The 15,068-nt window shown below is 43.0% G+C and overlaps 1 protein-coding gene across 5 annotated transcripts in view; it reads left to right on the plus strand.

Annotated features, from left to right (window-relative positions):
- The window catches only part of PARG (poly(ADP-ribose) glycohydrolase), a 183,125-nt gene that overhangs the window by 51,615 nt on the left and 116,442 nt on the right, over nt 1–15,068 (plus strand). For all 5 annotated transcript variants that reach the window (XM_085849416.1, XM_085849420.1, XM_085849417.1 and 2 more), the window contains one exon: nt 13,476–13,550. In XM_085849416.1, coding sequence (XP_085705542.1) covers nt 13,476–13,550 — 75 coding nt within the window. The remainder of the gene's footprint in view (nt 1–13,475; nt 13,551–15,068) is intronic.

Raw genomic sequence — 15,068 nt, forward strand, 5'->3', positions numbered from 1 at the left:
TCCGTTCTTGTCCGCACTCTAACTCCCAAAGTTTTCAACTCACGTTTCATATTTGGTACATAGGTACAGACTGTGGAGACGGTGTGTTGCGACATACGTTCGTCATCTAAATTGGTTGTCATGGCAACCAGGATGCCGTTTTCCATCCGTTCCTGTCCGCACTCGAACTCCCAAAGTTTTCAACTTTCACGTTTCATATTTGGTACATAGGTACAGACTGTGGAGACGGTGTGTCGTGACATACGTTCGTAATCTAAAGTGGTTGCCATGGCAACCAGGATGCTGTTTCCATCCGTTCCTGTCCCCACTCTCACTCCCAAAGTTTTCAACTTTCACGTTTCATATTTGGTACATAGGTACAGACTGTGGAGACGGTGTGTCATGACATACGTTCGTCATCTAAAGTGGTTGCCATGGTAACCAGGATGCTGTTTTCCATCCGTTCTTGTCCGCACTCTAACTCCCAACACTACATGTTACTTTTTCTTTTAGATGCATTTCTCATGGCAAGGCAAGTACCATAAAATTCGGACCATTGAGCGCATCGTTATTTAAGCTGCATCCCCTAAATTTTAAAAAATCTGGAATTTAAACACACATAAGCCGCAAATGTTGCACGAAAAAACCAAGTGCAAAAACGTCCGAAAATTAGCCACAAAAAGTGATCGATCTTGCTTTGAGTCTAAGCTGAACAGTAGAAACACCCTGACCATCCATGCCATTGGCATTTCCTACCTCTGAAAGCCTTTGTAGACTTTTTGCAGCGAGAAAGTTTGCCCCACTGTGAGTTTTGAATTCCTCGTGTGGACCTCTTGTTTCTTTATACCGTACTCTTACCAAATCAATATCTCTCTAAATATATTCTGAGGTCGCAAACTCATCACTGAAGAAAGCAGGGAAACACACAAACAGCTACGGCGATCAGGGAAGACACTTGGAGTGTGGATTGAACTTTTTCTAGCTCAGCTGTGGTTTACCTCGCTCATTCTACGTTTTTCAAGTTTCGGTTAACAATGCAAGGTAATAAACGTAAATATAAATACCATATAGATAAATAACGACGTCGATCCAAGTAAGAAGAATAACCTCTCTGCGATGAGTCAGGAAAATTAATTGACTTTCTCCAGGAAGAGGACTTTTACAGTGAGTTTTTAATTCACGAAGAGTCAAAACCAGTTTTGAAACCTAATGTGAATCTAAACATAGACTGGAGACTGACGACAACAACTTGATTTGGCCTGAACGCGTCATCGGGAATACATGCAACATCAGAAGATTTTGTCATGTTCATGTTTTCATTTTTTTCCTTTCTGTTTTTATCTACCACACTATTTTTTACTGATTACAATATACAAATGCATATATTGCTTTAAAATTATTTGGATCAGACTTCACTGCAATGCTTTAAAAAATATTATGAGACTAGTCTTTTAAAAACGATAAATGTATAATCAGGCGAGCATTAGGTGGCTTTGACACCAACTCTGGTTATGAAGTGCGGCTGTGTTGCTGATGCTGTGCCCCTCTACCAGTACACTGGTACTCATTTAGCTGACCTCGGAAGGATGACAGGCTCAGTCAACCCCATTCAACAGCCAACACCAGGTTATCAGCACCCTGGTAGCAACACAAAGCTTATCAGCAGCCAACCGGTCTCGAACTCGGGGACCTCAACCTGCCGCCCGAGCCGCTAAGCCAACACCAGGCTTCATGCCAGATTGACACACCATCAAGAGGGTGGATAATTAGAAAATATAACAATGATAAGTGAAAAAAAAACGGAAAGAGCTTCAGCAGACTGATTGCTTGGTCATGTGCTCTGCGTGCAGGCAGGGTCATTGGCTGCCAAAGCAGTTTATTGGCAAGATTGATACTGGGTGGTTTGCTACTGCCTTTCCACCAGTTTGTCAGTGCAGGAATTTGTAATTTGTTCAGGATGCCAGTGATAACTTGCTTCTCTTGGTGAAGGATACTGTGGGATCTTCAACATCCACCAACTTATGCTATCAGATGGGACACCCGGCTTCACATCCATTTAAGCTACGACGCACACGTTGATGAATCACTCCACCTGTGAAGCACTGCGATGACAGTTTATAGTTGTGACAGGATTCAAAACCATGCTTTCCGCTAAGAGATGAGCATGTGTACCTCTTGGTACAGCCCCTTGAGTTCCTCTGCCAGCCCCTTGAGAAGCTATGGATAGGGAAAGCTTTTCTTTGCAATCGAACCATGACAGGAAAGAAGAAATTTATAAAGAACAAAAGAGGAATTCATTAAAATGCATATGAGCCACAATTGAAGGGATTTTTTTTTTTCAACTCTTCATTTCTTTTAACTTGAGTACTTTGCCACTGAAAACATGATTTTGAATGTAATCCTTCACATGTGCTGAAAACATACAAGCAAACAAAGATTAAAAAAAAACCTTGTTGCTTTCTCCCTCCCTCGTGCAGCATCTTATATATCCCTCTTTGTTCTCTTTCTCTCCTCTATATATGCCTGGTGTTGGCTTTATGGTTAGCATGGCGTGCTTGGATCCTCGTGTCCTGAGTTCAAATCCTGCCCAGCTGTTGAATTAATACCAGGTGCGGTTAACTCTGCCTGTCATCCTTCCGAGGTCGGCAAAATGAGTGCCAGCATGCTGGTATCCTGTGTCGGAGTGGCGACCCGTCCAGGATTGTGCCCAATAGCCAAGGAAACTGCTTAAAACAGCACCAATGCTCTGCACAGAGTATGGTCCCAATCTCCTCCTCCTCTCGTCAATATCCCCTAATTTTAGTGTCATTGAATGCCTTCAAACCAAACATAAGTGTATCCAACATATGGCTGAACATCTTTTATTATTATTATTGTTATTCTTTTTTAATGGAATATCACCCTTCATAAAGCTGAAGACCACTCAATAAGTGGGGGCTACACAAAGGAAAATATAGATATCATTTTGCTTATCTAGTACACGAATTCAAATGTATTGAAACGTGCGTGTGCGTGTGCGCGTGCGTGCGTGCGTGCGTGTGCTCCTTAACTCCAAAGCCATGAAACTTAGCAACCTGAAACTTTGCATTCATATTAAGGGGACTCCGAGAAAGGGCATGACTGAAAATTGCTTGTCTGTGTTAATTAAATCATCCCTTTTAAAGATAATTAACAGCCTTATTTAATTGTATCCTTTATCGGGCGCTCCTTGGCCACCTCGCTCTCTGGGGTCTGAAGGCGTATCCTGGTGTTGTGGGTATACGCACCTTTGGAGTTTCCTACCCTTTGGTGTACATGTTTTTCGTGGTGCCGAACCCAGCTCGTCCTCTAGCTACTGCAATCCAAGGTTATGAACGAACGTACAGGTCAGCTACCAATCAAATGGATCTTTGTCAGAAGGGGTCTGTGACTTCTGAGTGACATAACAGTGACCACATCAACAGCGTAACGTTTTTGAAACTTGTATTTAAAATAAACAGATACAAAGTCAAATGAGGAAGTTCACCATCACACAATGCCCAACTCCGATTCTCACATTGAGTCATTTTTGCCCAGTGTCTCTGTTCTGCTGGCTCAACTCACACGTGCCTGGTGTTGGTTTAGTGGTTATGGTAGTGGCTTGGGATCCTCGGGTCCTGAGTTCGAGCCCTGTTGGCCACTGAATTAACACCAGGGGGGTTTATTCAGCCTGTCATCCTTCTGAGGTCAGTGAAATGAGCACCAGTATACTGGTAATAGGGGCATAGCCATGCCCCTAACCAATGATCCAACCAGAAGCCAAAAAGGCAGCACACGATGGGAACTCTCTCGCACGCTGCCCCATCCAGGATGATTCAAGAGTTCAAAGGAATTCTTTCCCAATACACAATATTATTGAGGTTTCATCAACCTGACTATAATCGGCTCCACACGTGAACAACCACTCTGTTCATTAACAACTCGTTCACTCATCAGAGTTAAATTGAGCACGGGGACGATGGATACACACATCTTATCACGTGTCACCCGTCTCTCTACACCTCCCTCAGGCAAGTGTATGTAGTATCATTGAACAATCTCGTACCTTCCAGTCGCTGTGATTCTCATCCGCACTGGAAGTTTTATCTGAGAACGATCCAGCATCTTCACAAATCTCACCAGGCTGTTTTAAATTCAATACTGCCATCTACAATCAAAATTAGCTCATTACATCAAGCAGTTTATGTCGCAATTTACCGATCTGTGCAACACGACACTTATAACAATGAAACGTATGACATTTTTCAAAACTTGTGCTATTTGGCGAGTTTTCGGCGGTCTTGTCTTATCAGGTTTCCCTGAGGCCTACCCGTCTTCCCGTCGATGCGCACGATCATGTTTATTTGTATTTTCTGCTTTTACCATCAGTTTTTATTTTCCCCACTTTTCCCTCCACCCTCCATCCTATCCCTCCCAACTATACCCTCTGTTTCACGTCTTTAAGTAGAAGGGCACTCAGTATTGCACATACCTCCGCCATGTAATGTCTGATCCACGAGAACATATTGGGGCCAATACATTTTTGAAATATCATGCTATATATCGTGTTTGGCCCCATCTCTCAATGGTGAAGAATCACTTTAAAAATTAAATAATTCTCATATCCAGATTCGGATGTTCACCAAAATTGAATCAATTATTCCTGGTCACACACCAGTGTCTACCAAGTTGCGTCCGAATCCTTCCACAACTTTTTGAGATATCGTGCCACATATCGATTTTGGTCCTATCTTTCATTGGTGAAGAATCACTAAAAAATTCTCGTATCCGGATCTGGATCTTTACTAAAATCTAATCAGTTTGTCTATGTCACACACCCAACCTGTCCACCAAATTTCATCCAAATCCATCCACAACTTTTTGAGATATTCTGCACACAAAACAGACAAACAAACAAACACACAGGGGTGAAAACATAACCTCCTTTGACCTTTGGTGATGAAGGTAAGAAAAAAAAAATACTTTAAAAAAGGGGGTAGGGGTGGTGGATAAAAATATTTGTCATGTATATCGATGACTATAAATTGTAGTGAGAACTCTAGCGTTCAAAGTGTGTATGTAATGTAAAGGTCAGGTCAGGTATGGGAGCATGTGCCGGAGCAGCACGTCGCTGCGTCCACTTTCCGCCATTACTCCAGAGGCCACCATCTGGCCATCCCACAGGCAGACGCCTAACCCATCCCCATCTTTTTGAGATGCCAATTAACCTGCTGCAATCACAAGGCACGTGGTCGGCCTGTTGGCCTCCTCCAACCACGAGACTCCCTCACTGAGAGAATCTGGTGAGCAGGATCAGTTTCAGGAAAACGAGCCACATGTCCATACTGCCACAGCTGAGGCTCATGGACTACACAGGTAACAAATCTCATTTGAGTTTCACCAAATGCTCATTGGATGCAAAGTCTGAACAGTGATAGCTAAGGATTCTCTGAAGAGACCTGGTACCAAAGAAGTCAAGTCTCCATCTCAGATCCTTGGTCAGAGTCCAAGTCTCACATCCATAGAGCAAGACTGGAAGCACCAAGGACTTAAAGACTCGGACTTTCGTCCTCCTGAATAGGTACCGACAGAGCCACACCCCATGATCCAATTAATCCATGATTCCCCAGGATATCCTCCCAGAAGGATATCCAGCGTCTCCACAAAGGTGACTGCATTGTCTGCGAAATCCAGGTCAGAGATTTGATGTTCCTAAACTATGCACTGCAGCTTGAGCTCTCCGACATCCTCCCCAGAATCCAGTCCACACAAGCACTGAAAAATGTGGGGGCCGGTACACACCCCTGATAAACACCAGTAAAAACTGGAAATAAGTCAGAGATGCAACCACCACACCTCACAGCACTCTCAGTATCAGAGTATCGATCAGAAATGAAGATTTATCAGTTTTGGTGGCACCCCACGAAAACCAAGAATCCTCCATAAAGCATCCTGATTCACTGAATCAAATGCTTTGCGGAGATCAACATAGGCTACGAGCGGCCCCTGTTGAAGTTCTCACCTGCGTTCGGTGAGGACCCGAAGAGCAAGTACACGGTCAATCGTTGACGTCTTTGGTGTAAAGCCCGACTGCTCTGGACGTTGGTGCTTAAGCAGATGGTGGCAAACCCTATCAATAATTATCCGAGCAAAGACCTTGCCCGGCACTGACAGCAGCGTCACCCCTCAGTAGTTGTTGCAGTCCTGGCAATCACCCTTTTTTCATTCATTAATTTATTTCAGTTTATTAATCAAAACATTTTGACAAAGAGAGTTATAAGACTGAGAGGGACAAGGTTGACATCAAAATAGAAAGGAAAATCATATTAAAACAAATATAAAAGCTCTAAGATCACAAGGTAAATTAAAACACAATTCAAACAAATTTTTTACATGTAATTGATGGATACACTGACATAACAGATTTTTGCATTTTGTTCAAAAAAGGAATTGTCTAATTTTTGTACCTTTTTGTCTTACACTGAGGTAAGTTGAGATGTTGAGCATTTATGAGTTGCATATTATATCAAGACACACATTGATTGGTGGAAGGAAGAATGCCACGGTGATGATTAGACTTTAGAAGACCATGTCCAAAATGCAAGAGGTCATTCCTGCATTCACTTAACAATTGCATATCAAAATGACTAAGTTGCGCGTAGGACTGAATAGATGGGGACACAATAAAATGGAGCACACGCTTCTGGAGTCATTCAATCGCATCACTGAGCCCTTGTGATGCCAGAAGCCCACACAGACACACTGAACTCTAGTAATGGGCGGATGAACGCTTTGGATATTTCAACAAGATCAGGGGCACTCACACCAAATTTCTTCAAAGTACTATACAAAGAACGTAGAGTCATCGTGCAGCACGATATACCATTTGCTGGACCTGACTATTCCACTTCAGATTAGATTTGATTATAACACCAAGGAGAGTGAACGATTGAACTCTTTTCAGAGGGATGTTAACAATGACTTTTAATTGGGGTAGGACATTCTGAAGGAAAGTTATTTGCATGATTTTACATTTCTCTTGCTTCGGCCTCACGTCATTAAGGCAACACCAATCACCATCTGCCTCAACATGGTCTTGCATCAAACTTTGTTGGGTTCTGTGCAGCACTTTGACCATGCTCAAGTCGTCCACATTTTTCTAACAGTATCCTGTTGTTACATGTGCATAATTTCCAGAACAAGGAACAAAATTGGTCATAGTTTCATCCCTTGTGGAACTCCGTATGAAAGACACAAGGTGTTCGATGTCTGTGTTTGATAACGAACCACTTGGGAATGATTGGAAAGGAAACTAAACACGCTAGGAAGAATGGAAGCATCAACCCCAAGCTGAATGAGCTTTCCGATGACCTTGGAGTGGTTGACGAGGTCAGAGGCCTTAGAAAAGTCGACTGCAATGTTGCATAATGATCTCGTCGGTCAAGATTTCAATGTATAACATCAAACATGTAGACTAAATAGTGGTTGATAGAGCTTCCTTTCATGTTTCCACACTGTGCAGGATCAATGTGAGGTTTAAAATCGACAATCAGCCAGTCAGCAAGAAAACTTTCAAACACCCTAGCTAAAGGGGCTGTCACACCTTGACGATTTAGCCAACATATGCCGATTTATGAAAATTTTACCTAATACGCTGGCACACGTCTCATACGTTATGGGTAGGTTTTGTATACGTTAAGAGCACGCTGAAAAACACTGCCAGAAGTCGTTATATGCTGGCTTTAACCGTTGAACTTTGTGGTTTTTCTCAAATTTTCGTATGCTTAAAATTTTACGACGCACTCGGCGTTTGGCTCGCACGTTCCGCTACGCTGGCCATAAGGTTTAGGCACATTATGCGATCGTTGACACACGTTATTTATATCTTACTCATATGTGGAAACACATTGAGGCAACATTTGCGTACCCGAAACTTATTCATAAACTATAGGTAACGTTTTGTAAGCACGCTACACGAACGTTGTTCACAGCTCGCAACGCGCTACTAGAAAGTTTCTCATCCATCGAAACACATCAAAGTAATGTTTAGGGAACCCGTGACTTATTTATAATCTATGAGCAACGTGCTTGGGAATTATTTGTAAAGCATGTCCTATGAACAAATAAGTATGTAGACGTATTTGATGTCTTCAAGACGACCACAGAACTTACTGAACGCGTTTCTAACAAACAGCTGACGTAGAATGACGTATTCGCAGCAATTAGGGGAATTGGTATATAAAAAGGGCCTTCGCAGGAAGACCCCATCTTTTTTTTAGACTTCGTGGTGAGTACATGTCCATGTCATTCTGAGAGATGGAGGATACAGCAACACTGAGATGACAATACCTACCTGTCCTCGAACATCAAATGACCTCATCGAGTTGACACTGCACCAGTTGCGTGCCAATAGAGCCGGGAGAAGAAGACGTGAACGGAGAAGAAGGAACTGGGTGAGACCATGGATCGGGAGGCGACGCCATTACGGCATTTTTGACCAGCTCATGGTGGAACTCTGGAACAAGGACCATGCATCTTTCAACAACTTCCTGCGAATGTCCCCAGCGATGTTCGACGAGCTGCTAGCTAGAGTGGGTCCAAGGATAAGCAAGCATTATTATTAAATCATTTCAATAGTCCAGTGGAAGCGATTTTAACTCGTTGAATGGAAACGATTTCAAATGCCGAGCACCAGCATCCAAAAACAATAGGCGAGTGACAGCAAGTTAACTCGTTCAATGGAAACGGTTTGAATTGCCTTGCACCAGCGTCAAAAAACAATAGCCGAGCGACAGTCGTTTATTAAAATAGTTTAGTGGCAGTCAATGGATAGCAAAGGTCACGGAATCGTAAACGATGCGCTCCCACGTTATGCATACGCTAGACTATCGTTGGGCATAGGTTGTCGACGCCTAAAACACGATAAGCAATCGTTGGTATAACTTGTGTATAAGTTGTCGACGCGTTCTGTGTTCAAAGTCTTTTTTGATAATTTCAATAGTAAAACAAGGAAATATTTCATCTTTGGAATGAGGAAAAAGAATTAGCCCTTATAGAACATCGAACAATGGTGCAAAGTATTCTCCTATTCGTGGACGCAAGGATCCATCATCCCCCACAGCCTCCACATCACTCACATACTATTACTGACATAGACATACAGCTACTACCAATGCTACTACTACTACTACTACTACTACTACTACTACTACTACTACTACTACTACTACTACTACTACTACTACTACTATTATTACTGTCATGCACACCTACTACTAGTAATAGTACTGCTACTATTGATACTACGGGCGTTCACATCGACTCACCATGGAGTCTGGAAAAATGATGGGTTTTTATTGTGAAGCCCATTTGTATAGACCAATTCCCCTAAATGCTGCCAATACGCCAGATGTAAGTTAGAAACACTTTCAGTAAGTTTTATGGTTGTCCGGAAGACGTCAATTAAATTAGTCAACGTGCGACAATGTGCGTTTTACAAATAGGTTCATAGCATGTTACTCAAAGGTTAGAAGCACGTTTTACTTCGGTTCAAAACATGCTACTCAGAGGTTAAACGCACGTTACTCTTACGTTCATAGCACACTAGTCATAGGTTCAAGGCCAGTTATACATAGTTTCAATGCACGTTACTCATAGTTTCCAAGCACGTTAAACATAGGCTAAGCTGACGCTACTCATTTGTTCAAAGCACGTTACTCATCGGTTAGAAATTTGGTTTCAAGTGTGTTGGCCATTACCTTGACGTGCTTCGACTTATGAGTAACCTACAAGTGACGTGTGTTCGCCGTGTTTAAACGATCGCAGAACGTGCTAGGAACAGATGCCAACGCATGCGAAACGTGTTAGCCTTACGTCGAGTAAGTCTTAAAATTTTCAGCATGCTTGAAATTTCACGACGTATCAAACGGACTAGGTAATATGCCAGCATACTTCAATGATTTCCAGCATACTCTAAACGTATACACAACTTACCTATAGCGTATTTGACGTGTGCCTAGCGTTGTAAACACATTTTTCATCGAATGGCATACGCTGGCAAAATCGTCAAGGTGTGACTGCGATGTTGACACTTCAAATTCTCAGGCAATTTTGATTTCAATCGGCATCCGGCAAGTTCTTAACTGGCTACGCCACGAGTTCACCAGCGATACGTATAGCACGCAAACGGTAAGTTAAACTATCGTTTGTCATCGGTTTTGAACGCCAACCACAAGGTAAGCATTCATTGGTAAAGGTTATGTATAACACAGCAAAACGTTCTGTGCCTGTTACTAATATGTTATGTAAACGACCAACATGTTATGAATACGCCAAAAACGTAAAATAAAAAAAAAACATCAAAATTTCAGCGTTCGCCAACGTTTTACATACATTTTTATACGTTGCCATTGCTGGCTAAAACGTCAAGGTGTGACAGGGCCCTAAAACGAACGTAATTGAGATGTGGTGAAGCTGATCAAATTCAGTAACACGTGGAATCTTAGGAATCGCACATACTGAAGCCCACTTCCATTTAGCAGGGAAGTAACCATTCTGCATGCATTTGTTAAATATCTTTGAAACAGGGCCTGGGATTTCCAGTGCAAACTCTTTGAGAAGATGAGTAGGTACATCACTGGGATGCAGTGCCTTGGATGCATTGAGAGGTCTAAGATGAAAGTAAACCTCGTGCTGCTGGATTGTTCATGGAGGCGCAGATGCTGGTAGATATGCTGTAATAGTTGCGGGTTCAAGCGGAGGTAACATAGTACAGATGCAGGAAAAATGTGAAGATTATTGGATAGCTGATGAGGAGATTGATCAGCAAAAGCAAAATTGTACAACTGCTTCTTCATTCCCGTCAATAATCAAATCTGTCTGTGCCACTTTCCAGGCTCTGATGTTTTGTTCAATTTTGTCCTGAAAGTAACCTGACTCGGCTTTTTTGATAAAACACTGAACTATGTTCCTAAGTTGATGGTATCAATCAAAATCACCAATGTCATGTGCAGAGTCCTGTTGTAGTATTAAACGGTGCAGATTGTCGTTTAACCATTGTTTGCCCCGAGGTTTTCGCTTAATCACCATCTCATGAAAGCATCGTTTGTGTTGCATCATAAGGGAACTCTGTAAAATTTCAATCATTCCATCAGGACTATTGGTGGAGTTCAAATCAGCCCAGTTATAATGTGTAATCCATTTTCCAAAGTTTCCACCCTTCCCTTTCCAGAGAGGGACAACAAGGCCCCTCTTCTAGTCAGTTGGGATGATGCCTGTGCTCCAAACAAAGCACAGAACTGCATGCAATGACATAAGTACAGCATTTCCACCAGCCTTGAAGTTCAGCATGGATGCCACAGATCCCAGGAGCTTTACACCCTTTCAACTGGTTCACTGCAGCCATTGTTTCCACAAAGGAAGGTGGACCACGGTTGATTGGAGGGTCAGCAATAGGGTTAGAAACACCCCTGACATCCACCCTAACTGCTGGTGGGTCAGCCTGGTACAGCCGCTCAAAGTAACTGGCCCAGCGGGCCTTCATTTCAGACTCTTCTATCAAGAACTCACCACCCTCTGCTCTAACTGCATTAAACCAAAGACAGACATGGAGGAACGCAATGCACGAATTCCTCTGCAAACCGGGTGAGAATCACTTGACCACAGGTGATGCTCTACCTGTTCACAGATTCCTTGCACATAGGCCTCCTTGTCCACCCTCAGTGAACGTCCAGTTTTACACTTCAGCTCCCTGAACAGCTCAGCTCTGCCATCAAGCCTGGCCCTACAAATCTGGTCAATGGTATCCAGAGTCCCTTGGGTGACAAAGTTCTTCTTCGCCTGACAGTGGATTCCAAGACAACCACTGGCAGCATCAAGGATGATAGGCTTGATGGCACTGCATAATTCTTGATCCCCTGAAACATCCAGACCCCCCCCCCCCAAATCCCCACTCAGCTTGTTCGCAAACTCTTCAGCCACCCTCTCATTCTTGAGTGTGTCAAAACATTCAGCCTCGGCTGGGATGGTACCATTCTTCCAGATTTGAGCTGCAACTTCAGAGTTGCTCCAACTAGGCTATGGTCGGTGTTGAGGAACTGAGCACTCTGGTAGACGCTACAGTTCTGGAGTATCCTCCAGCAACCATCAACAAGCACTGGGTCATTCTCCTTTGCCACACCACCATTGTTAGAATTAGAAGTCCAGTGATGGGGCTGTGGGGCACTGAAGCAGCCACCCCAAGTTCATGACTTCTTGCAAAGTCAAGGAGCTTAGTGCTATTCGTTTCACAGCTCCAGACCCATGGGGACCAGCACGTGCCTCATAACCATCCTTATCAGTGCCAGTCAAAGCATTGAAATCCCCCAAAACGAGAAGAGTATCTCGCTTGGGGCACAGATCAACCACAGACTTCAGCATGACATAGAATATCTCCTTCACAGCGAGATCGCTTGCCTCAGTCAGAGCATATATAGAGACCAAGGAAATGACACCCAAAGAGTGATGAATCCTCAGTCCCATACGCTCGTTAACCAGTGTTCCCTCAATTACCATGGGAGTCAGCTAATTGGACACAGCTACAGCAACTACTTGGGCGTGTTAACCATCAGAGCAACCAGACCAGTAGTCGGTGTAACCACCCGCCATGATCTCACCACTATCCAGTCTCCGAACCTCAGAGTGCTGCAATACTGATGTTCAAATGCTGGAGCTCTGATGATGGCAGAGGCAGGCCATTCTCTTAGATTAAGGACATTCCAGGCACCCACCCAAAGGGACTGTCTCAGCTTAACCCGAGGAGACACCGTGTGGTGGACGACACCTCAGCACCACCCTGTCATACACCACCACAACCTGACCCAGGAAGGTTACCCATGCTTTTTCTCCTATCAAAGAACGGGAGTCCCGATTGCTTTGCCCCAATCCCGTTGTCCGGTGAGCTGCCCTGTGAAGGGCAGCTGCACAGGAGGTACTCCCACAGGGTGGGTTTTCAGATGTATTCGCTTTATTTGCTTTATTTATGTGTTTTGTGCAATGAAGTGTTTTACGGTGGCTGGAGTGCAAATCCTGCCACTAACCTCCTTGAAAAAGATAACCCAACTGTTGGAGGATGTCTGCAGACACAGTTGGGCACCAGATATGGATGGCTGTTGGTTCACAAGGAGCTCCTCTGCTATTTCAACATGAAATATTAATAATACATATAATGTAAACATGAAATTAAAAAAAAATCCTCGGCGGGCTGTTTTTACCTGGGAAAAAGGGGGAGAACCTTAAATTTGGGACTATGCTGGAATCTTATGTGAGGATTTAAGAGGAAAAATAATTATTGTGATTTGGTGGTGGGGGGAATTTTTACTGTTAATGGAACCCTAACCCCAATGTCAGTGGAGAATTGGTAATGTTGATGAAAATTATTGAAAGAACTGATAATAATTTCTGTTATGTCTTCTTCCAGTTGGCCAATGTTTTTTTTTCTGTGTCTTCCCTGCTCTTCCCAGGAAATAATTCTGAGTTACCGGCCAGACCTGAAGAGCAAAGGACCATTTGTTTCTCTGCACTACTTCTTCAAACAGGTTCGTTTGGGAGGGAAATTGTCCAAAGACTTTAAAGATTATGTTCTGTGCACCTCGATCTTGTGTAGAATAAAGACAGACAGAAGGAAAGAATGACAAAATGAAGATGATAGAGAAGGCAAACGTGAAATTTTACAAAATTAACAAAGATAATAGGAGACAGCCATGGAGGTAAGAAAAGGAATTGGAAGAGATGACATTACAACAGAATCACGAACTAAGTTATCCTATGGAAACTTCAAATGAGTCGGCCTGGTTACTGTTCCCATCTGAGCATGAAGCTCATAAACCTGGGATCCCAGTTTCAAGTTCCAAGGACTACTATGTTGATTTGTGTCCAATCATGTTAATCCAATTTGTAATTAATGTATTTCATTGTCTTATTCTTCTGTTGTATACAGTGCCTTCAAAAAGTATTCACATGATTGGGGTTTTCACATTCTGTTGTGTTACAGGTTGAATTTAAAATTAATGAACATGAGATGCATTTTTTTTTGTCACCGATCTCAGCATAATACCCCATAGTGTCAAAGTGGAATTTTTTTTTTGAAACTTTTACAAATTAATCAAAAATGAAAATCTGAAATCCCTTTGCTATGACCTCCAAATTGAGCTCAGGTGCATCCAATTTCCTTTGATCATCCTTGAGAGGTCTCCAGAACTTGATTGGAGTCCACCTGTGGCTAATTCAAACAATTGGACATGATTCAGTAAGAAACACACCTTTCTATATGAGGTCCCACAATTGACAATGCATGTCAGAGCAGGAACTCTAACATGTAGTCTCATGAACTGTCCATAGAACTCAGATAAAATTCTGAGGAGGCATACTGTAGTTTTGGGGAAGGGTATAAAACAATTACTAGAGTGTTGAAAGTTCCCAGGAGCACATTGAGTTACATCATTAGGAAATGAAAAGAATATGGAACTACCCAGACTCTTCATAGAGCTGGCCGTCCGACCAAACTGAGCAACCGGAAAGAAGAACCTTGGTCAGGGAGGTGACCAAGAACCCAATGACCACTCTGACAGAACGACAGAGTTCCTTGGCCTGAGATGGGAGAAACTGCTGGCTGTAAAAGAGTCTCTGCAGCACTTCACACATCTAGACTTTCTGGGAGAGTGGCGAGACGGAAGCCACTCTTGAGAAAAAGGCACATGACGGCATGCCCTGAGTTTGCAAAAGACACTGAGAGCATGAGACAAAAGATTCTGTGGTCTGATGAGAAGAAAATTGAATACTTCGACCTGAGTGCAAACCGCTACATCTGGCGGAAACCGAGCACAGCTCATCATCCATGTAACACCATCCCTACCATCAAGCCTGGTGATTGTAGCATCATGCTATGGGGATGCTTTTCAGCAGCAGGGACTGGAAGACTGGTAAGGATAGAGGAAACAATGAATGGAGCTAAATTCAGGCAAATCCTTGAGGAGAACCTTCTTCTGAGTGCAAAAGACCTTAGACTGCAGTGAAGGTTTACCTTCAAACAGGACAATGACCCAAAACATACAGCC

Source organism: Eptatretus burgeri, chromosome 12, assembly GCF_056783735.1.
Source record: "Eptatretus burgeri isolate ZD-2024b chromosome 12, Ebu_testis_v1, whole genome shotgun sequence".
Taxonomy (NCBI): Eukaryota; Metazoa; Chordata; class Myxini; order Myxiniformes; family Myxinidae; genus Eptatretus; species Eptatretus burgeri.